General features: G+C 34.4%; 2 protein-coding genes across 3 annotated transcripts; one reads left to right on the forward strand and one right to left on the reverse strand.

Annotated features, from left to right (window-relative positions):
• Positions 1-3104: 3104 nt before the first annotated feature.
• On the reverse strand, positions 3105-5317 carry LOC105327850 (uncharacterized). The gene has a single exon (XM_034443102.2). It carries the CDS (start codon positions 5266-5268, stop codon positions 3178-3180), a length of 2091 nt encoding a protein of 696 aa, XP_034298993.2. The 5' UTR covers positions 5269-5317; the 3' UTR covers positions 3105-3177.
• Positions 5318-5780: 463 nt separating this feature from the next.
• LOC105327849 (uncharacterized) lies at positions 5781-24926 on the forward strand. Of its 2 annotated transcripts, XM_011428503.4 has the most exons (31): positions 5781-5882; positions 6028-6105; positions 6453-6655; positions 6977-7023; positions 7525-7682; positions 7967-8083; positions 8501-8570; positions 11437-11510; positions 11707-11879; positions 12273-12385; positions 12742-12793; positions 12887-12979; positions 13225-13348; positions 13788-13867; positions 14113-14203; positions 14372-14464; positions 14752-14838; positions 15317-15395; positions 15659-15726; positions 15903-16027; positions 18081-18217; positions 18334-18443; positions 18793-18940; positions 19407-19585; positions 19792-19871; positions 21101-21167; positions 21301-21468; positions 21585-21650; positions 22185-22637; positions 22817-23002; positions 24334-24926. In XM_011428503.4, exons 1-31 carry the CDS (start codon positions 5856-5858, stop codon positions 24493-24495), a joined length of 3708 nt encoding a protein of 1235 aa, XP_011426805.3. In that variant the 5' UTR covers positions 5781-5855; the 3' UTR covers positions 24496-24926. The 2 variants fall into 2 exon arrangements, with proteins under 2 accessions (XP_011426805.3, XP_065936057.1); XM_066079985.1 differs by lacking the exons at positions 5781-5882; positions 6028-6105; positions 6977-7023 and having other exon boundaries at positions 6514-6655; positions 24334-24925.
• The last annotated feature ends 236 nt before the right edge of the window (positions 24927-25162 follow it).

Below are 25162 nucleotides of genomic sequence, written 5' to 3' on the forward strand. Positions count from 1 at the left end.
CTATGTACAACACGCACCCCCCCCCCCACTTTTGATCAAAGAGCTAGAGCCACGAAGCATCAAAAATTGTCCTATCATAAAAAATCACCATATTTTGGTGAAATATAGGGTAGAATCTTAGCTTTTCATAACTGTTTCTCATTTTTTCGATATCTATCATACTTTTTTATAAACAGAGTTTACAATATTGCATTGTTTTGATGAAAAAATGTAGAACAGACGTCATTTTTTTTAAGTAACGTCATGAAATGATAAAACTACGTATCACTTGAATCTAATAAAATAAACAAAAACTAAATAAAATTTTCTTGTAGACATTATAATTAATTTATGAAAATAAATTTATTGATGAAAATACTATGAAAAGCTTATTTACAAATAAAGTTTTAAAAAAATTACAGGGACCAGTGCTGAAGGTCAATATAACACCGGTACATTTATATATGTCGGTGTGTGAAAAGTTCTTTTTTCTGCAATTTGAAACTGTATGAAGTAATGCTGATGATGCACAGTGTGTACCTGAGGATTAATCATTGAATTCTACCAATGTAATAACAATTATTAAAAATAAATATATAAATATGACAGAAATATGGTAATTGAATTTAATAGATATATATATAATCTCGCATTTTGATGCATTAGTGTAACAGTCTGTGTACATTATTCTGCATGACCATTTAACTTGTTTCAAGGCTACGATATTTTCATCCAATCCTGGCGCTTTGCAGCGGTTAGATGCCAGGGTTCAGTCCGTTGAAATGATGTACTCACCGTGCGTTTATGTGCGCTCACCGTGCGTTCACTTGCGCTATGCTCTCCGGCCGTTCATGTTCATCGTTCACAAAGCACCCACCGTGCGTTTACAAAGATTTCGCCTTGCGCTCACCATTCGTTCAGTGTTCACTTATTGTTTAGTCAGATGATATTATATTTAGGCTAATAACAATTCATAATGTAGTTTTATATGAATAGTGCCTGTTTGGGAGGGTAACAGTTGAAATTGACACCCCGAGGAAACCATTGTCAACCGACGCGAAGCGGAGATTGACAATGGTTTTCGAGGGGTGTCAATTTCAACTGTTATCCTCCCAAACAGGCACTATTTATTTTATTATACTGAATGTCTTAATTTCGGAGATTTTTTGTGAATTCCACGGCGAACCGTACGCGCATAATTTTCGCGCATGTAACAATTTTTAATGTTACCGGTTGCTAAGTGTGTTGCTAACGCTGAGGGTAATAGAACGGATTATGAACTGCGTCTTAACCAATCAGATTTCAGTATTTAACATGAAAGTATAACAAAACGAATTGTTACATGCGCGTAAATTATGCGCGTACGGTTCGCCGTGGAATTCACAAAAAATCTCTGAAATTAAGACATTCAGTATAATAAAATAAATAGTGCCTGTTTGGAAGGATAACAGTTGAAATTGACACCCCTCGAAAACCATTGTTTTCCTCGGGGTGTCAATTTCAACTGTTACCCTCCCAAACAGGCACTATTTATATGGTGTTACCCGTTGCTAAGTGTGTTGCTAACGCTGAGGGTAATAGAACGGATTATCAACTGCGTCTAAACCAATCAGATTTCAATATTTAACATGAAAGTATAATAAATTGTTATTATTTCCTGATTACCAACGAAACACACTGTAACAATACCTCCCGGGGCACTCCGAATAAATCGTTTATCTTGCGTTCACATATATATTTACATCTACCAAGCATAATTTCCTCTATTTCTTACTGAAACTTATACTTAATTCATAGCTCTATAGAAACAGCCAGACTGAAATCTACACGCCCTATTTATCGATTGGTCGAAATCTACAGCGGCTGAAACAGGACTGAAATTGACACCCCCTGTTTATCGATTGGTCTGAACCTACAGCGACCTTAGTAAAATCCTGGACTGCACGAAATAATCATGACAATGCCAGACTCAGAGTCTCACAGGAGACGATTTGGATGTTTCTTTTAGCTAACGTACTTTTGTACATTAACAGTAATTTAGTGAATTTTACTATCTTTTCATAATCAGTTTATTAACTAGTTAAAGAAAGATGTTAATATAAAAACAATAAAATGCTTTCTTTGATGATTCATGCGGGTTATGAAGGTAGCGATCATTGCAGGAAAAATTTACATAACCCGCTAACGCGGGTTATGTATTTTTCCTGCAATTGTCGCTACCTTCATATCCCGAATGAATCACCAAAAAAAGCATTTTATTGTTTAAAAAGTTCACTGTTTGACCAGAAAAAAAACAACCAAAAAAAAAACAAAACAAAAAAAAACCCACACAACTATAGCTACTTATACATGTTATCGCTTTTATCATTATTAATTAAATTCTGCTATTTCAATAAAAAAATAAGCAAATAATTACCCTAAAATAGAGTTGTCTTTTTTATTTTCTGTTACTAAAATTTTCAAAATTTGTAAAATACATATTGGCCACACTTGAGTACCTCTACGAAATTTGCAGGCAGAAGCATTTCTGCAATATCTCTCAATTTTAAAAGTTTCAAAGACGTACTCAAGTGTGGCCACATTCAATTTTGGGAAATACTGCAGTAAAATCTACTATTTTCAGCTATTTTTAACGATCATCGTAAGTTTGATGCTGCGCATGTGCTAAACGGTGGGGCCGAAGTGAACACAATTTATATGCATAGAAGCGGAATATTGTGCCCTACATTATAAGTAATTACAATTTTTATTGTTTCAAACTTGAATTTTGTGAAAATTTTAAGGCACATTTTGATGCTTCGTGGCACTAGCTCTTTGTTGCACTCTAAAAAGAAATTACTTAATAACTTGAAAACATTTTGCTTAATAAGCTTAAAGAAGATGTATACTAAGTAGTTGCCAATCGAAAGTCAAGTTGCGTACGATATCATGGTTCTGCTCTTCACACGATACAATTTGTATTTTTTTTAAATAACTTTAAAACGAAGGTTCTTACTTAAAATCACACATACACACTAATTTAAAATCCATTCGTATATTTTTAACACCATGCATATGAAAATAATTTTGTTTAACTTCGTGTAAAGAAATATTACTTTTCTTTTTCACAAAAAAAGAAAAACATATATTTTAAAAACAATTTTTCTCTCTTTAGGTCATAACATAACAATGTACAAATGTATCTGTTATCAAATCTTTCTAATCAAGCTCTTTGGTAGATTTCTTCCGCGTCCTGGGTACATAACGCCGCTTGGAGAAGTAGGACCCCTCCACATGTATCGGGATTCCACTAGGAACCCGACAAGCCCTGACGTAATCGTGTGCGTCAAACCCAGCCTCGATGCTACTATTGCAGAGGATAAAACCTAGACGATTGGCTCTCAGGAAATTTTTGCCATGGTTGATCCAAACGCTCCAGTCGGATTCGATGCCCATTTCAATGAAGTATTTGCTTCTTATGTGCAAATCTTCTCCCCTTGGAGAAAGTCTCATGTACTTGTCCGCGCAAATGACCTTGACATCGCCTTTATTTGTCTGGATGACCTTGATATTGTTTATCTTGACCATGTATCCACCAGATATCTGATGAAGGGGCTCGTAATGTGCATTGGCAATGAGGTCCAGGCAGTTCATCACAAGGTTCTGGTCGGGGACATTGTTGGATGAAAACAGAATGCTGACGGAACTATTTTTGGACAGTCTTGTAAAATCGGGTTTCTCCTCCACTTCAACCTTTTCGGTGTTAAACTTGAAGGTCTGATTTGCGTTGCCAAAGACGATCTGTTCATCCGTCATTTTCACGCGTCTGTTTAGATAGATGTCTGCCTCCACGGTCGATGCTGTGTGGGATATTTTCCCTGCTGGGTGGACTATGAAGTTGCTGTCTCCAGTTGCACTCGATGCAACGACGAGGTTTTTCTGGTGACTGACAAGTCGGATTGCCCTGTCAGCTGTCATCTCCACAGACACGTCGTGCTTCAGTAGGACTGTGATTAGGCCATATTGGGAGACATATACCGCCGGATATTGGAAGTTGGTGTTTAGTCTGACAGGCTCCATATATGGGTGGTATATGTCGGCGGCAAACAGGGGCTGCTGTAACGTCTGGTAAGGATTAAACGGCATGGTTTCAGCGTCGTGTTCTCCATATGGCAAATACTGGTAGTGAGTCTCGACGGAGCCCTCTTCAATCCGGGGTATTTCTGTCGATTCGGCGGCACTACTCAAATGTTTCCGATTGCCTTCCACGGGCACTGTCTTGTCGTTTTCATTACCATCGGACGGACTCCTAGATACAGGTGTTTTATTTTCCTCCTCAGGCACTTTATCGTCTTTTCCATTCTCTGTTGCGATCTGCGTAGAAACGGTTGATTCTCCTGGTTTGATTTGTTCATTACTTTGGTTCTCGGTCACTACATAGGAATATTCTGGAGGGAGATAATAGTAGTTACCATTAATACACTGCAAACCTTGACATGGCACCTGGTAGTAGACGAGGTTTCCAGAGGCGTCAGAGGCAAAGTTCTGAGGAACTTGCTGATAAACGTAGCAAGTAGTGCCAGATTCCAGATACTGTCCAGTACACGTTGTTTGTGTTTGGGGAACTTGGATTGTATTTGACTGGACATTTTGTTCACATGGTGCATTCGACACTTCTTGACATTCAGTCTTTGTTTTGCTCTCGCTACCAAGATCATCAAAAGCAGCTGTCTCGTTCTTAGCTTCAGGCTCCGGTTCCCCGTTCGCATTCTCTGTTTTATTATCTTGATCGTTGTTTTCGGGTTTATTGTCGTCTGGAACTTTCACAGGGGTTGTCTCAGATCCGTTGTTATCTACATTCTTTTGATTAGAAGTTTCCTCGTCGTCGCTTGAACCGGAGTCTGGGTTAATAACGAGCCTCATGGAAGAAACATAACCGTTGCAATAATTCTCATCTAATTCGACCTCTTGATAGGGTGTGGAGGAACTCTCGGCTTGAGATGGGTGTTCATTCAACGTTGGTTTGACAAAACATGTTGCCTTGAGTTTTTCATCGAGTAACGGGTCATAATTCTGATCCTCATCGTCTGCTGAATAGTTGATAGAATCGTCCGCAATTTCTCCACGGCTTTCGTGCATACCAATGTTCTTTACTTCAATACTATCATCAGTCCATGAGAATCTGGCGTCCTCAATCTGTTGCTGTGGCGCTTCTGTCTGCGATACTTTAGTTTGTTCTTCTTCAATTTCCGAAGCAATCTGGTTTGCCACAACGTTCAAATTCGATAAATTGAAATCACCTTCTTCCATCTTTCTGTAATGTTGGTGCGACGACGTTAAAAGATGAAGACTCCGTTGCTTAGCAATGTTGTAAACCTGTGATTAACGTACTAAAGTCACGTTATGCATGACGCGTTAACGCTGTCAACGTCAAACTGATCGAGTTATACATGTGCACGGGTACGGTAAAAAAGTCAGTAGACAAGATTTCAAGAATAAGACATTGATATTATGAAAATACACGACTGCATCATATTTTATTTAATCACATTCGATATTTAGTTACACGTACAAGATTAATAATTAAGTGTCTACAGCTAACGTTAGACCTTCAAGGGTACGTAAAGCGAATTAATGAAAATTCTTAACATGAATTAAATATGTACAGGTCCCAACCGGGTTCGGGGATCTCATGACTTTGTTTCTTTTCTTTCTTCTTCTTCTTCTTCTTCTTCTTCTTCTTCTTCTTCTTCTTGTAGTTTCAAACAGAATTAAAAATAACCGTCAAGTGGAAGATTGTCGAATATTTCACGAACGTGTTGCCTATAATACTTAAAATGGCGCCAATATTTGTAAACAAGTTCAGTCGGAGTACTCTAATATGAAGTTCAGTAATCATGTCAAGACCAACAACAAACCAAACTGTAACTATCATTCCGCGACTTTATGTTGTATATTATCATATGTGATACATGTTGCCGATATTCGGAGGTTTATTTTTTTTAATCAGCTCTTATGTCACTTTCAATTTCACTATCGTGATGTCCATATTTTTTTCTCTCTCTTAAGAATCCCGGCGACAGACGCAGAACACGTGTTGTAAGAAGAGCTCGCCATGAAACATTGGAAGAGGAAGAGGAAACTGAGGTTTGACAAAAATAGTATTTAGTACCAACTGTTTACAGTATTTTAGAAGCATATATAATATGATTCAAAAATACTGTACAGCTGGTAAATATAATCAAATATTTCGAACTACATATAAGCCATACATGTACTTCCAAATATTTGATTATATTTTACTTGCCAGGAGTTTCCTGACTTGTAAAATATCAAAATCGTTAAAAAAGATAACCATGCAGGAAAACGTTAGATATTTTGGACAATGAAGCATTATTACAATCAAATTTCTGAAGAAATAGAGGAGGACATACTCCAGAGCTCAAAAAGAAAGAAATATGCATGAATGCATAAAATATACTTGATTTTAACAGGAAGTGATTGAGAGACCAAGGGGCTATAAACCTCCCACTGTCGACTTTAACACGGACCACATGCGGAGATTTCTTGCTTACCTGGAGGAGACAGAGGTACAGAAAAAGTTCCAAGGTCTAATGAAGCAGTTACTGAGTCTCCCAATGCTGCCTTACAATCCATACCCTGGGTTTGTGATGCGGTTTTCTGGTCTAGAAGAGAGGTGAGAATGACAAAGCCAGACAAGTATTCATAGATATTCAAGTTGTTGTGTGTATTAGTTAGGACATTAGTTTATTATGTTATTTATAACCTTGCTCACAAACACGAGAGCAACAACTCATCATCTGCACAGTGGTTGCCATTGCTGGCAACGATAAATGAATAATGTCATTGAGTGTTTCTTGAAAAAGCTTCATTGGCATCGCAATGTTCGCTCTTCAGAGAGGATGCCAATCAATTTAAAATTTATCTTGCTATTTCCTTTGGTTCATCATACATGTTTAATTTCTCTATTTTGCATTTGTATCATTCCTTTTTTCAGGTTTCTTCTCAATCTCATTGACGGAACCTTCATATATTCTTTAATGAGTAATCTTATTTGAATTTTAAGCCATTTCTTTTTATAACCCTTTGTACGCAGTACTGTAAATGTGTGCAAATCATTTAATGCATGTTTACCGTTTTAAAACTTGTCTAATTTTGGAAAAAATTGTGCTGTATTTGATATATAATGCTTACAATAAATTGCAGTATGATATCAGATTTTAAGTACTACATGTAGTACTGTGGTATTAAGACAAAAAAGTTTGGGTTTGATTTAAAGTGAAAAAAGTGTGTTTGTTAACAGCTATTTGTACATATTAAAGCATCTAAAACTTAGTGTATTAGGTTTGAGCTCATTAACTTCCTAACAATCATATCATAGAAATATTGAGAATTGTTAATTCTATAAAGTATGTACATGTAATAAGGAATAATCTTTTGATGTTTATTATTTTTGAAATTCAGTTTACTTATGTTATGAAAATGAAACTAGTAAAGAAATTCTTATTCCAGTAACCATTGAACTTAAGTCATGCATTATTACAGACACAGAGTTTGATAGCTCGTACCTTGATGAAGTGGTTTGTGTGCAGGGACATCGCTATGTGTGGGGCCTGAGGGAGGTAGTCAGTGCTGTGTCCCCCTCCAGACTCCAGAAGTACTCCTGGCTAGTGACCAACCTCAGTACATTTCCCGGCTACACCGTAAGTCTTCATAAAAATTTTTTGCTCCTACGTGTATATTTTCAAATATAAATTATTCTGAGCAGATAGATTTCAAAATTGAAAATTACACCTAGCTTAACTATCCTTAAAGGTGTTCATAACATTTTTGCTCCAGTTGTTTTAATCCATTTAAAATCAAACTGGTTCCTATGAAATTGATTTCAAAGTTAAAATGAAAAAAAATGGAGAAAATAATGTGTCTCTGACTTGCAATCAATGAACATGTATTGCCAGATATATTGACCTGGACTCTGTTTTTGTAGAGGAATTTGACACTATCACTAGTTGGCCCAGCGGTCTTTGAAGGAGTGTACTACTCAGAGGTTCATGTGCCCCAGTTTAGACTGGAAATGACCATCTATCAGCCAGATCTACCAGAGGTTGGTAGCCACTAAGATGCTGTGGTGTATAATTGGGGGGGGGGGGGTCTTTATAAAGGATGCAGAAACACAACATTGTGATATGACAACATTGTGAAATGCTTTGATTTTTTTTACATGTCACTGGTTATTTATCTTCAAAGGAAAACAGGCATATAAATGATATTGTTTCAGAAATATGTGAAAATCTATTAAGTTTTGATGAAATATTCAACATTGAATGTATGATTATAAATATTCAGAGGCTTATAAACATAAACATGCATATTGTAGGCTATAAAGAGACAGTGCTTTCTGCATTATTTTGTAAATATACCAAGGACATGATAACCAAGTTTAAACTTAAAACCATTAATATATGTATAAAACCGATATACAGTCATGTACATATGTACATGTATATGTTTGAACATACAGGGTATTCAGGAATTTGCTCATGCAATCATCAGTCATATGGAACACCTCAACAAGAGTCATCAGGTGACAGGTAAGATGTTTTGCATTTATACAGATATTTTTGTTTAAATACGTTGTATTTGCATGTATTTATTCATGCTATACCCTCGGCGTCGGCAGTGGCGTCGGCGTCCGGACCTGGTTAAAGTTTTTGTTGCAGGTCCTGTATCTAAGCTATTACTTGTCCTATCTTCACCAAACTTGCATGGATGATGCATCTGGACCTACTTATGGACTTGAAAGACTTGGATGCTGAATCTGGGTCCTAAATTTCAGATGCTGGAGGAGGTTAAGGTTGTTGGACCAGGTTAAAGTTTTTGTTGCAGGTGCCCTTTGATAGCAATATCTTAGTTACTGCTGGTCCTTACTTCACCAAACTTGCATGGATGGTGTGTCTTATGATACTGATGCACCAGACAGGCTTAAGTGCTGAATCTGAGCCATAGGTTTCAGATGCTGGAAGAGGTTAAGGTTTTTAGAGCTGATTTAAGTTTTTGTTGCAGGTGCCCTCTGATGATGATATCTTAGTTATTACTTGTCCTTACTTCACCAGACTTCCATGGATGGTGCGTCTTATGGTGCGAGCCATAGGTTTCGGATGCTGGATAAAGTTAATTTTTTTGGAACAGATCACATGTTTATTAGATGATAGTACTATTTCAAACTTGCATAGTTGATTTAACTGTAATATGAATGAATCGCAGAGGTAGCTTCAGATGCAGAGCTTGATCTCCATTATCAAGGATGCTAAAAAATAAATCTTAGTTATTACAGGTCCTTACTTCACCAAACTTGAATGGATGGTGTGTCTTATGATACAGATGCACCTGACAGGCATGGATGCTGATTTAAGTTTTTGTTGCAGGTGCCCTCTGATGATGATATCTTAGTTATTACTTGTCCTTACTTCACCAGACTTCCATGGATGGTGCGTCTTATGGTGCGAGCCATAGGTTTCGGATGCTGGATAAAGTTAATTTTTTTGGAACAGATCACATGTTTATTAGATGATAGTACTATTTCAAACTTGCATAGTTGATTTAACTGTAATATGAATGAATCGCAGAGGTAGCTTCAGATGCAGAGCTTGATCTCCATTATCAAGGATGCTAAAAAATAAATCTTAGTTATTACAGGTCCTTACTTCACCAAACTTGAATGGATGGTGTGTCTTATGATACAGATGCACCTGACAGGCTTAAGTGCTGAATCTGAGCCATAGGTTTCAGATGCTGGAAGAGGTTAAGGTTTTAATTGCTAGTGCCCTCTGATGATGATATCTTAGTTATTACTGGTCCAAACTTCACCAAACTTGCACGGATGATGCGTCTTATGATACCAATGCACCTGATGGGCTTGAATGCTGAATCTGAGCCATAGGTTTCGGATGCTGGATGAGGTTTAGTTTTTTGGAAGAGGTCACATGTTTTATAGATGATAGATTGCATAGTTGATTTAACTTTATTATAAATTAAATGCAGAGGTTGCTTCAGATGCAGAGCCTGATTTCCATTATCAAGGATGCTAAAGAAATCTCCTACCTCACTCAAACCTGCTCGATAGATAGATGTGTTTGTTGATAAATGATATAACATGATTCCTATGATATAGTATTGTATGATATGAAACAATATTGTTTGATATGATACAATATGATATCATATGTTATATAAAAAAAGTTATACCATATGATATGATATTGTATCAATTTTTTTGATATTTTATGATATGATATTGTGATGTATAGTATTGTACATTATGATACAATATTGTATAATATTATATTGTATTTTTAATTTATTATTTTATCACATGATACAATAACATAAGATATTACAAAATATAATCCTATAATACAATATTGTATATTCTATAATATTGTATTAGACAATATTGTATAATATGATATTGGTTTCTGTAATATAGAATTATATCATATGAAATTGTATTATATGATATTGTAATATTATTTAATATTGTATCATACGATATTGTATGATATGATACTGGTTTATATGAAATATTATCATATCACATGAAATTGTATTATATGATATTGTAATATATTTTATTGTGTCATATGATACAATATGTATAATATAATAATGTATTTTATAATGTTTTACTTTATCACATAATATTGTATCATTTGATAAGATACAATGTTGGAATCAAATTATATTGTATGATATGATATAATATCATATTATTATCAAATATGTTTCAGTGTCATACAATACAATATCATACTATATTATACAATATAATATCATGTTTGAATGTTATGATGTATTATGTAATATGATATTGTAATATAATAATATATTGTATTATATTTTTTGATATTGTATTATGTGATCAAATACAATAAGGTATAACACAATACAATGTCATATCATACGTTACAATATCATATCTCATTATTGTTAATTACGGTATTAAATTGTATTATATGATATATATTATAAATATGACATGATGCAATATTTAATTTTATATCATTGTATTGATTAACATATGAACATATGATTATCATAAAAAAAAATTGTCAGATGATATACGATATTTTGTCAAAACAGAATCCATGGATATCCAAGATCATAAAGTATGATTTTCATATAAAATGATAAAGGTGGTCTTATGAAGGTGATGTCTCATAAGGGTGATGCTCCGTCTCGATAAGCTTAGTAATCTATGATTACCTATGTTTTCAACAAAAAATGAACACTGCATATGATTTCTTCCCAGTTTTGATTGGCCTAGCAAGTTACACATTTATGTGCATAAAAATATTTTGAAAATTATCTTATTATATATGGCTTTGATTTTCTCAGAGATACGATAATTTGAGTGTACTGAACCTGAAAATTGAATGATGTATAAATTGTTTGTAACAGATATTTATATTCCACATCATGAGAAAATGCACTTCCTGGATAAATGGGATATTGAGAGCATTCAGAGAGAAAAGGTATATTGAACTGAATATTTATCAATAAAAATCTTAGGTAAATGTCCAACTATGTACAGTAATTCGACTAAATGATGTAAAGAATAATTTATTATTCACTTTGGAAAACATGATATGATTGGAAATCATTTATGTATTAATAGGTACTAATTTTTAATGGACTTTTATATCATTTTGTCTTTTTATACTTTCACAGACAGAGTTTGAGCAGGCGGTAAGCCGCGCTGTGCTCTACCATCTGTTTCCTACCGTCGATTGTGTCTTCCGACTGGACCCTAATGGGGAGAGATACACTGCTGGTCAGATCCAGTACGCTGTCAATTTTAGACACCCGCCAGAGGGTTTCACAGCTTTTCAGGAGGATATCAAGTAAGTGAAGAATCTATCTGAAGGTTATTTAATGCAATTTTGTAAGGCTGCTTTAAAGAGATTAATTTCTTTACTTACCATGATGATTAAAAGTACTTGGCTTTTTATTATATCTTGGAAGGATTTCCTAGCCAACACTGTTAATTAAAAGTACTAGTATATGGCTTTTCATGTGAGTTAATGTGTTAGAGATATACCAGTATGTTTTCCTTTTAAAAAATCTAAGTTCCCTTACTGAGTTATACAATTACACATATACAATGTATTTTGAAATTTTGTGAAATTATTAACGGAAGTTGTATTGTGCCTTGTTGCAGAGATTTGTTGAACCAACGCATAGTTGTACATGTTTTTAGAGAAAAATAAGGGATTTATATCTTTGTTTTGGGTTAGACTACCCGAGGTTGGGATCCCGATGTTCTCTCTGTATGATGGAGTGTACCTAGAAAGAAACCATGCAGAATACTACATCGGTCTCTTCACACCAGACCCAAAAATGATGACTGGTACTAACAGTTAAAACACGAAGTCTATCTGTTCTAAGTTAATTTTTTATGTATCCTGAATAACAAATTACATGTACTGGAATTTACCATTTAAAAACAAAGAATGCTTTGTTCTTAATGAAGATATACCAGTATGTACAGCATATATGTATCTTTGAATCCAATCCTTGTTATTTCTGCTACATCACTGAAATGGGATTTTACCATACTTCATTTTAATTTTGCCTATTGTCAGTTTTCAAATACTTGTATATCAAGGGATGGGTGTGGGGTGTTGCTGAATAACCTTGCATGTAGAATTTTAGACACATGTATTTTCGTGCTCTGACAATTTACTTTATTCTATAATTCCACAGAAGGGGTTTCTATCAGTGGACCATTCAGCCAGAAGGTCACAGCAGGAGTCAGGTAGTTTAATTCAACATTATTTTTGTTTTGTTTTAAATACAAAGTTAAATGGTTTACTTATCTTTAAACTCTTCTTTATCTTAACTACTTCAGAGATTACTTAATGAAGAGAATAGCAGGATGTGTGATGTTTGCCGAGTTCTCAGAAGCTGTTTACTGGTCTATACTGCTGTACCAGATGAACAGGTCAACTTTTGTTGTTGTTTTTTATCATTTAGAAAATCCTAAAATATATTATAGTTTTTGAAAGGTATTAAGTATTGTATCTATGGCTAAAAAAGTATAAATATTTCAGGACAGAAATTGTCCACGTTTTGGGCATTTTTGTTTTAAAATTGCATATTTTTTAGTTTGGTCTGGAAAGACATAGCTGTAAAAAGCAACTAATACCAGATCAGTGAGACTTTTATGTGATAGAATTTTGTCTGTAGGTCTTCTTACCCTAGTGAGATAGCAGAGGAAATCCTGAAGCTGTGCAGCTCCACTCTGGGTCAGCTGAACGTTCTGTGGGACATGTGTCAGAGCCTGGTGATAGTGACCAAAGCCCAGCAAAAGGTACATTTGAATACTCCATTAATAAATAAAACAAAGTCTCCTGGGTTTTCATTTCGTTCAAAGATTTTATGCTTGATAATATGGATAATAACTGTTAATCAACATGATGTATAAAAAAAAGATTGTTGACAATTTATTGTAAAATCATTTTCAAAATTAATAGCTGAAGTTAAAAATCCAGAAAAACGAGTGAAATATTTCCTTTGATTGGCAAAGATGTAAAAATATTCATGAAATTGAATGAAGTTTGTTGCACTGTAAAGTATAATGGAAAAAAATCTATTCTGATCAACTCAGTTCTTTGATATCATGTGCTTGAAAAAATGGTCCACATCATGTGCTCTGTTTGCTTTTGTTAATCTAAAGCAATTTTTGAATGTCAACATATATACATGGTACATATTATAATTGTTATTGTATTCTCTCTCTGCTTTGTTAGGATGGACATTACAGTGATGAGATCAGAAGACAGATGGAACATTTCAGGAAGACAGCAGCGGTGATGTTTGATATAACACTGTAAGCATAACTCAAGTTGCAACATTTTGGGGGAAACAACTTAGAAATTTTTGTTTTGTCTGTAAAAATTCTTATTGGCATTGCATATACTTTTGTAAGGATCAGACTTAAAACTGGTATCCATTACCTTTAGAAAATGGAAATAATGTGTTTGTAAACTAAGCAAATACATGTATTCAAAATACATTGCAAGCAGCAATTTAATTGTTTGAATAATTTGAAATAATGTATTTTTATAATTTCAGAATTGAACGAAACCTAGGCATGAAATGCTTGGGTGATTTCTTGATCTCTAAATTTGACACCTTTCTATCCAGTGATTATACTTCCTTTGAGGTAAGTTGGTTTTATTTGGTGATTTTTCTCTGTGATAAAATGAACTTTGTTTTAAAAAACAAATCTATAGACCTATAAATTGAAATAACTTTACCATTTGTGGGTTTGCTGAACAATTAGACTTTAAAAACAAGCATGAAAGATGACTTGTGCCAATTTTGTCTGTAGGTACACAAGGACCTTTCAGAGCTGTACTTTTACATCCAGGGCATGTTGATTCAAGTCTCCCAACATATGGCTGAACTCTGTCCAGCACTGAAAGTAGGTTAATGAGTTAATTAAAGATAACTTGATATGTGTTGTACACATATGTATATGTACATATACAGTTGTGTAGTTTTTACAAATACATGTAACAATGTACATGTACATTACATGTATTGTGTAAACACTGTATATTTTACATGAAATGTGCTTTACTATGATTAGCTCTATGCAATGAACATGATGAAAGCAAGGATCTAAAAAAAAAGAGAGATTCGTCTTTCTAACTGACCAACATACATGTAGCGTTGGTACCGATAATACATGTTTCTTTTTGTTTTCAGTCAGAAATCTTAGATGTTGCTCTAGTAAATCACTCAAATGCCCAGCCTGAACCAATTTTCACTCGACGTCAAAGACCTGATGCTAACGTAAGATTTGTAGAGACTTCACTCGATGTATTTCAGGGGAAACATCTGTTTTCTGTTTTTATATCTTTGTTAAAGTTTTACATATTTTCAGAAATGATAGGAAGGTGAGAATTAGGAGTAACAATCGTATGGACTTTTAATAACTTTAAAATTTTTCTCACTAATTTAACGGACGGGTATATAGATTAAACATTTAGATGTACAGTGTATGTAATTTTCAGAGTAATCACATATTGACAAGTTTTTAGCATGTTCTATAGATATGGTTATATTTATGTGTAGGGAGGAGTGAGACATAACCCTCATGTTGTACATGTTTCATAGATATGGTTGTATTTTTGTGTAGGGAGGAGTGAGACATAGCCCTTATGTTGTACATGTTCCATAGATATGGTATTTTTGTGTAGGGAGGAGTGAGACATAACCCTCATGTTGTACATGTTCCATAGATATGGTTATATATAATATTTTTGTGCAGGGAGGAGTGAGACATAACCCTGATGTTGTACATGGCATGGAGGACGAGAAGATGAGAGATCTAGAACATGAACGCATGGGTCAGTATCATTCTGCAATGTACAGCCACATTATGTATCACTGGTAATAGAAAGTAAAAGTGGTGAAACATTTTCTTGGTATATTTTTTATGAAGGATTTCTCTTCAGTGTTTTAAAATGAGTCAATCAAAGGTATAGAGTTTGTTGATGTCATAATTGATACATATGTTTGACATGAGAATATATATCAATCCATAAATCAATGATATAATAAAGTTAACTCATTCTCACATACATTAAAACTCCCTAAAAAATTTTTGTAGTTGTGGATGTGGCAGCTAATGGTGGTGATTATAACCAGATGATAAGGACTGAGGGGGTCCTAATGCAAGTAAGTTATACATGTAAAGCTGCTTACATGTACATGCACCATACTATAATTCAAACGTACAAAATATATATATTCCCCCTTACTGATTTCATTTTACATGAATAACCCTTATACAGTCAAATGTTTGATGCTGTATCATATGATTCTTAGTTACCTGTAGTTTTACTTGTTTGCAGTACTCCGTTGACACACACCTGGATGAGTCGTGGCACACATTTTTGACTGCTCTGCTGAATAAGGACCACCTTCCTCCCAATCCTTACCCCACACTCATCTCACTGTTCCGAGAGCAGGCCATGAGGTGGGTGCAGTCTAACAGACACTGTGAACAAATACTGTCTGTAGACCAAGTATTGTATGAGTACAGTTCAACAAATGCTGTTAACTTAGTCCAACAAATACTGTAAACACAATCTAACAAATACTATTAACACAGTTCAACAAATACTGTTAACATAGTCCAACAAATACTGTTAACACAGTCCAACAAAAACTCTTCATACAGTCCAACAAATACTGTTAACACACTCCAACAAACACTGTTAACAGTCCAACAAACACTGTTAATATAGTCCAACAAACACTGTTAATATAGTCCAACAAACTGTTAACAGTCCAACAAACACTGTTACTGCAGTTCAACAAACACTGTTAACACAGTCCAACAAACACTGTTAACACAGTCCAACAAAAACTCTTCATACAGTCCAACAAATACTGTTAACACACTCCAACAAACACTGTTAACAGTCCAACAAACACTGTTAACATAGTCCAACAAACACTGTTAACACACTCCAACAAACACTGTTAACAGTCCAACAAACACTGTTAACATAGTCCAACAAAAACTGTTAACACAGTCCAACAAAAACTCTTCATACAGTCCAACAAATACTGTTAACACACTCCAACAAACACTGTTAACACACTCCAACAAATACTGTTACTGCAGTTCAACAAACACTGTTAACACACTCCAACAAACACTGTTAACATAGTCCAACAAATACTGTTAACACACTCCAACAAACACTGTTAACACACTCCAACAAATACTGTTACTGCAGTTCAACAAACACTGTTAACATAGTCCAACAAACACTGTTAACACAATCCAACAAATACTCTTCATACAGTCCAACAAATACTGTTAACACACTTCAACAAACACTGTTAACAGTCCAACAAACACTGTTAATATAGTCCAACAAACACTGTTAATATAGTCCAACAAACTGTTAATACAGTCCAACAAACACTGTTACTGCAGTTCAACAAACACTGTTAACATAGTCCAACAAACACTGTTAACACAATCCAACAAATACTCTTCATACAGTCCAACAAATACTGTTAACACACTCCAACAAACACTGTTACATCCAACAAACACTGTTAATATAGTCCAACAAACACTGTTAATATAGTCCAACAAACTGTTAACACAGTCCAACAAACACTGTTACTGCAGTTCAACAAACACTGTTAACATAGTCCAACAAACACTGTTAACACAATCCAACAAATACTCTTCATACAGTCCAACAAATACTGTTAACACACTCCAACAAACACTGTTAACACACTCCAACAAACACTGTTAACATAGTCCAACAAACACTGTTAACACAGTCCAACAAACACTGTTAACACAGTCCAACAAACACTGTTAACACAGTCCAACAAACACTGTTAATATAGTCCAACAAACACTGTTAACACAGTCCAACAAAAATTGTTACTACAGTCCAACAAACACTGGTAAGGCAGCCCAACAAACACTGTTAAGGCAGCCCAACAAACATTGTAAACCAAGTATATGCTTGCAATAAATTTCTGTTAGATTTATGAGTATTTCCTGCTTATAGATATTTATCATACTTTGATCTAAAGCTTTCCTTGAAATAAATATTAAGTATTTAATAAATAGTTATTGTTTTTGGAAATTAATTGTTGCAAATAAGTTTTAACTGAACCCTCCAAATGGAGAGTGAAGTATATTATACATGGTAAACTGTATGTACCAGTAGGGTCAAGGAAAATAAATTATATCTGTCCTTGGGCACCGTCACAGTTCAAATGCTGCCAAAATCTTTTACCTGAGAATCAATACATTATCTTTTTGCCAAGCTGTCATTCTTGACATTAATTTAAATGTTTCAATATTGTGTGTGTCACCTTGTCTATCAATGTTTTATACAAAATTTCAAAGTTTTTGTTATGTGGTCTGTTTTCATAATTTTATGCTTGAATAAAAATAGCCATAATTGAAATAAATTTTACTATAGTAGTGATGTTATACACCAATTAAAGCATTACTTTGTAATTTACTCAAATCATATATCCCTCAGAATGGACCTGGTTTATCAGCCGAAGTCCAATATTACAAGGTCATTGTTTCAAATCCACCCTATCTCTGAAGAAAAGGAAAGCAAAGCAGAGAATAGGCAATCAGATATCTACAAAGTTAATGGAGTAGATGCCCATGGTAAGCTGTGCTGGATAAAGTGTTGTTTTATATTCTAATTTATATTTCAAACATCGGGTATGTTTGTGTGTCCTGTTTCTTCTTTCTGTGTTCCATTTTGTTTCTTACATTTCCAGGTCTGTTGAGCTCTGTGTATGTTTTGGACAATGCTGGGTTCATTTCAATCAGTGAAGTTGTTCAGCCTTTGATTCAGAACAGAAAGTCGGAGATGAGAAAACAATTCTTGGTACATATTTTTTAAAAGTAGAATTATTCATATTTTATTGTTAAGATTTATCAACAATATTGACCCCCCCCCCAAAAAAAAAATTTTTTTTTTAAATTGACTGATTATGTATTAAGTGTATGAATACCAGACCTTAGACAAAACCTTTTATGTTAGTATTTTAGTTTAGTTATTTTTGATTTATTTGAATTCCCAGAAAAATAAAACCTCGTATATCAACAAAATTTCAACCTCATAAAAATGTCTGCTCTACAGTAGAAAGTCTTTTGTAGATGTGGTGATTGTTGTATGTGAGGCAAATAGACTTGTAGCAGAAGTGTGCTGTCAATAGATTGGTTTTTATCCCCAGATAAATGTTGGAACAGCATTGAGTGGTCCTAGTATTCTGTATGGGAAGGCCCAGCCGTACCTGAAGACAATAGACCTCCACGATCACTACTACATCCAGGGGCCCGTGGAGCAGAAGGAGGAGGCTGTCAGAGTGTTTGCCAGTATGGGTGTGTAATATCAGACAGCCAATATCTCAATGTGGTGACCTTACAATATTTGCTTTATTTATTATTCTGAGGAATTTTTATTCGTGGGGTCAATGTTCATGGGTAGCCAAAATTTTCCTGGTTCGTGGGGACGTAATTTTCGTTGTAAGAAAGTTTGAGATAACTTCAATAAATATTAAACAAATGCTTGTATATACGTTTGTTTGGATGTAAATTTGTGGTCGAGGGTTACCCACGAAAACCACGAACATTGGTCCCCCACGAACAATGATGATTCCTCAGTATTCATATGACAACTGACAAGTGTTAACTAAGCTTCATAATGCCTACACATCAGTTCTAGCTGGGCTTGAAAGTCCTGACTGTGGATACAGGCTTCAGGACCATAGGATAGAAATGTTTAGATATTGAATGTAAGATAGAAATGTTTAAGTAATGCATATTTATTGTATTTCCTGGTATTTAGTGGAGACTTACATTGTGGAGTTGATCCATAAGAACTCTGTTCCCGTGCTGGGCCTCTATTTCCCCTCGGAGCGCTGGTCCTGGGAGAATATCATCAACAGACACGAGAGGAAAGGATTCTCGGAATTCTCCACCGTAATATTCCAACATGTTCAGCGGAAAGAACCTATCTACATGAAGGTACTGGGTCATTATATTTCCTTCTGATATTAACACCACCATGAAACTTACACAGAAATAGTATGCTTCCTTTGTATTTTATAAATGCAATGAATCTTTTATTATTTTTCAAGAAAGAATCTATTTAGTAGGTCGTAAGACCTAAATTGTAACTTGATCCACTTTAAAGACATTGTTTCTTCTAAAGGAATATTTGTGTTTGGCAGGCTGTGGTTCTGATAGACTGGAGATACGTAACTGTGGAGAAATATTTCTTGCTGCATTACCTCACTGACAAATTTATTGAGTAAGTGAATAAACTGTTTAAGAAAGTTTTCTATGAAACAAGTATATTAACCTATTGTTTACAGGCATGAAAATGTACATAATACGTGCAGTTTACATTTTTAATCTTCATTGTTATATTGTAAATATTTTAGCTATTACGAGGGTCAATCAAAAAATACGAAGACTTTTGTCATAGCTATGTTACTTAATGTCATATCATTACTAAATTTGGAAGACATAATTTAGCAATAGTTTCAAACAATTTGCAAGAAAAAAAGTTAATAAATTCCTTTATTTCTAAGAATTATTTAGAATCAAATCCTGCAAAAATGAGGTCACGGCACACGTTTAACATTTGTGTTATGTCAACAATAAACCATATAATGTTGAAAGTAATATCTCTATAAATTGGGCTTAAAAACAAATAATATTGAAACCTCACATTAAGTATAGTCATGGAATTCCATGTTCCAAATAATGACGAGATAAATTATTTTGTCGAACAGATATTTGTAACTAAAGACAGGTAGTCCTCTTTAGAATTGACTAAAAACATCGACGTCGCTGGACGTCACGGCGCAACGAGAAGTACAAACAAAATGGATTTAACCCAGGAAAAAGCCGATACAAGTTGTGAAAATGCTCAATGGTGCAAAAAATAAGTCAACAATTATTTGCAAGTTTGTGTTTAACTGTAAGAAATTTTGTGGGGGTGGTGGTAATTGTATTTTGAATATAAAACAGTCCGAGAGAGAGTAGAATATCTGTAAATATTTGGTCAAAAAATAAGTAACGTCAACCGACGTTCAGGGTTATCCTTACTGTAAACTAATAGATACACAGTTAGAAAATGAAAACTTCGAAGAACTAACTTATGATTCTCGAACAAATGTGTGAAAATAAGATGTTAAGTGGTTCAGTGCCATTTTAAATTGTAAGGAGAAAGGCACAAGAGACTAAGCGTGATATAAAGATGGGGTATATCTATAAACTGTGTGTGTAATCTTGACGTCATGTTTTGAACGTTACCGTGCACAGTGGTGACAAAACAAAAAAGGAGTAACAAAATTACCGTTTCATCAAATGGACTAAAACTTCGCATATCAATGACATAAGTGTTGATGCACAGATTAATCTGTTAAGTATGACTTTCATGAAAAAAATATGATAGACAGCCACATTGTCTTCGTATTGTTTGATTGACCCTCGTACATATATGATGAATTGTGATTTATTTTGTACCATTAGTCCTGACCTCTTTTACCCAGAAAGTGGAGTAACAATCTACCAGAGTGTGTTTTTCTCTAAAGAAAAAGTAAGTAATTTCAGAAAGATTTTAAGAAAAGGAAAAATGAGAAGCATTAGAATATTTGTTCATATAACTAAAGCCATTAAGTTAGAAGGAAACATTATTGAGTAACTGTTATTTATGAAATGGTTGTGTACAGGCACAGTTCCATCGTCAAAACGGACAGCTGGAGTACGTCCCGGAATTACTGGAACAGGACGTCACGGCAGCGGAGGAACGTGTCGATCAGCTAATTGCTATCGGAGCCCGGCAAAACGAATGGCTGGAGGTCCACAGGGGGGTACTGCTCAAAAGCCTGCTAGGAATGGTAGGAACAGTTCATATAAATCAGACCAGAGAAATAAATTTATTGGAAAATAGACCGTGAATTATTCATTGCCTCTATTGTTGTCCATTAAGAAGCTGAGTTTTCTCTTCTCACAGGTTAGAGATGACAACATAAAGGAAATCACCGATACTGATGTAGACCATTTTGAGGTTTTGTCTAAGGTATGGTATTCATACACTTAATACATAATCAGTCAAGCTTGAGACACCATAGAATATTTTGTTGTTTAGAATTTGTTTGTTGAAGTTTTACACACTTGACATTGAATACACTGGCTATAAAAATAATAGCAAGTTTATTGTCTCCCAAGACTGTAACTATTCCCCAAGGCGAAGCTGAGGGAAATAGTTGCATTGAGAGGGACAATAAACTTGCTACCATCCTTTAAGGAGGTATTTTATTATACTGATTAAAAGTTTATTTGCTGCAAAGCTGAGTTTGTTGTTGGTAAACAAGTTAGAGTTATCAGACTTTGAAGTAAACATGGTGACTGTGATAACACAAGAAGAGTTCTGAGACTAAATGCGAGGGAAATCAAACTATTTCAGTGAATAGTTTTGATTGCTATTCACAATGGGCAAATACCATGGAACTATTTCGCGGCTAACGTTATCTTAATGAAATAGCAAGTTTTTCATTGAAATTTAACATAAAAAAAAATAAACAGAGGTATAATAACAAAACTATTTAACCAGGAGCAGACTTACATAGTGGAGGCCTGGTATGTTCTTCATAGTATGGCAGCTCAGATGGAGTATATGATCGCCTTGACTGGTTCCCTGCAGGACCTGACACAGCTCTTTATGGAGATGGACCAGTACAAAAAGAAGTATGATGATTACATGGCTAAAGTCACGAAGGAAGAAAGGCCACCTACACCACCAAAGGAGCAAAAGAAGAAGGAAAAGGAGAGAAAAAAGAAGGAAAAGTTAGCCAAAGAAATGAGAGAGAAGGAGGAGAAAACAAATAAAGTCAGCTTGTTAGAGAGGCAGAAGATGATAGTGAATGAGAAAAATGCAGAAGAGGTGAAGGCTGAGGAGGAAAAGGAGGAGGAAGAATTGTGGGAAGAAGAGTTTGAGAAGAAACAGACCCCAGGTGTGGTAGTGTCTAGTAAGAAGGCAGGATTTGCAGTCATTGAGGACTTTAAGGTATGTGTTTGATTAAACTCATAAAAACTACAAACACCGAAGATATCATTGGGATATCTCTTTATCATTAAATCATAGAACAAAGTTCTGTTCATGCAACATACACTGTACAAGTGCATGGACTCTATTAGAATAAAGAATAACCAAAAGGATATTTAAATCCATTTTTGTACCCCCAGATGATCCTAGATGAAGCCATTTTAAGTAGGATGGTGATGATTTACTGGAGGAAGCTGATGCAGGTCCTGTCTGCCAAAATCTTCATGGTGACTCCTAGTCTGAGGCGGTACATAGAGCTCCGCCTCTCTCCCTGTCTAGAAGATGACCCTCAGTCAGGCAACTTCTACCTAGCTTACAAACAACAGGTGAACAACTTCATTCAACAATTCTTGTAATTATTTAGTACAACAGGTGAACAACTTCATTCAACAGTTCTCATATTTCTATTTTATTCTGTAGATTTTTAAAATGTTTTGCTGGATAGCATAAAGTACAACAGGTGAACAACTTCATTCTACAGTTTTTGTATTCAATTGTCATTCTATAGATTTTTTTAGCTGGATAGCGTAAAGTGCATTCAAGTTTAAAATGTAGGGATTGACATGCATGCAGGGAGTAGGAAAGTTTTTGTTTTGTAGTTAATCCCTCCAACAATCTTGAAGTGCTTTAATTTCAAAGTGCTTTAAAAATCTGTTTGTTGGTTTCTCCTGTAAGCATTTGAAACTTTAAAAATAAGATATTAAGACTTTGAAAACTTTGTCACTTTATATTTTTTTGTCATCCTAAGTATTTTATTGTCATCCTAAGATATTGTCGATTTTGTTTAATCAAATTTTAGATGCTAAAGCTCTTGGTCAGACAGCAAAATGGATCAAATAGCTTTGAATTAATTAAATTAATTGCTACATGATCATAATTGTCTTTCTAACCTTCACGCAAATAAAACCTTTGATCTAACTTGTATTTTTATAGTCTTGTGACTGGAGGAATAAAACATTCTTTAATAGGTATTTTATAAGTTCTTTTAGAAATCCTTTTTTTGGATGATTATTTTTAACAAGAATTTACAAGACTGGTTCTAATCATTTCTAGGCATATTACAACTCATGTCTCCCTAGTTTTGAAATGTACTATCACTTGTTGACCCTAAATTTATTAGGCTGGGAACAGACATGTATTTTTTGGAAATTGTTTGAATAGCAATCCATCAAAATAAGTAAACAAGATGGACACCAACAGCATGCAATGCCTTCTACACCATCTCTTAACAGGGTCAAAATAACGGGGTAATCAGATTTATAAAATAAAAATATGTACGCACTTTTTGAATACACTTTTTGACTGGATTGTCCTTCTTTTAACTTTGTGGTTGGTAAAAGTATGTGAGTTTTGCAGAAGAGTAACTTTTCAAAATTTTATGTTTAATATATTGAAATTCTGGTTTTACTAGTGCTTTCATAGAATCTGCATTGCATTCTTCTCTAGGATATTTACAAGGTTTACTATCCTGAAGCTTTATCTTATTTCATCACATCTGTATTATTAACAATTTGTGATATTTTATGTTAGTTAATCTTTTACAAAATTGATGTATATTGCTCAATTCAACAAGCACCACTTTGATTTAGATCAGAAGTAAAACCTTATGAAATTTTGCTCTGGTAGAGTTTAACAATTTTATCCACTTACCTTTCAGACAATTGAGCGACTTGAAGAAATCAAACATCTCCTACACGCGGTGCAGGTCTCATTGTCTTATGACGTGCACAGAATTTGTCCAGAGGCACAGGCACTTGTAGAAGAATTGTTGTCCAAATATCCAGAGCATGGAAACGAGCAGAAACCAACATCACATTGATCTTCCTTTTCTTGGTGTATCATTTTTCTGGTAAAACTTGATTCTTTGATGAAAATTTCAACTGTGAATACCATCCACTGGAAGATTCTTTCTATCAAATAGAATGCACTGTGATATTGGTCAGAACTTCCACATGTTAAATCTATAATGTCACTCCAAATAAGTCTCATTTAAAGAAATCATGAGATGTTCACCACACAAATTTCACATTAAATTTTGAAATCCGTATCATGCCTCTGTTATGAAATTCAGTTCACACAACAAGTTCTTGAGAGGCACAATGGTGTGAAATCCCTTGAAAAATGCTGCTAAAAAAAGAAAGCACAAAACAGCTTATTCAAAACAAGCATTCTAATGTAGTTGGATTATCAATTTTTTAACTGTGAACTGACATGTAACTTGCTCAATAAATGCCTTTTATCATTTTATCAAACTATTATTTCTGTTTCTGACTTACGACATACATGTGTAACATGTATCTTTAATAAATATTTTGAAGAAGAGAAAGGAAAAAAGTAATTCAACATAAATCAAGGCTGGAATCTTGAAATGACACTTACCAATTCTTTTGATGTCTTTCTCAAAATACAGTATTAGTATATAAACAACACCCACATATTGCTTTGAAAGAAAACAATATCTAATCTTGTTGTTTATTATTTATGTA

This window comes from Magallana gigas, chromosome 3, assembly GCF_963853765.1.
Source record: "Magallana gigas chromosome 3, xbMagGiga1.1, whole genome shotgun sequence".
NCBI lineage: Eukaryota > Metazoa > Mollusca > Bivalvia > Ostreida > Ostreidae > Magallana > Magallana gigas.

Excerpts from the sequence above, each read along its gene's own strand:
- LOC105327850 (XM_034443102.2), bottom strand. The coding sequence starts at position 5,268 with ATGGAAGAAGGTGATTTCAATTTATCGAATTTGAACGTTGTGGCAAAC.
- LOC105327849 (XM_011428503.4), top strand. The coding sequence starts at position 5,856 with ATGTCAAGACCAACAACAAACCAAACT. Across the intron at positions 15,396-15,658 it reads TCTAGAACATGAACGCATGG|TTGTGGATGTGGCAGCTAAT; the intron begins GTCAGTATCATT and ends AAATTTTTGTAG. Across the intron at positions 18,941-19,406 it reads CAGAGTGTTTGCCAGTATGG|TGGAGACTTACATTGTGGAG; the intron begins GTGTGTAATATC and ends CCTGGTATTTAG.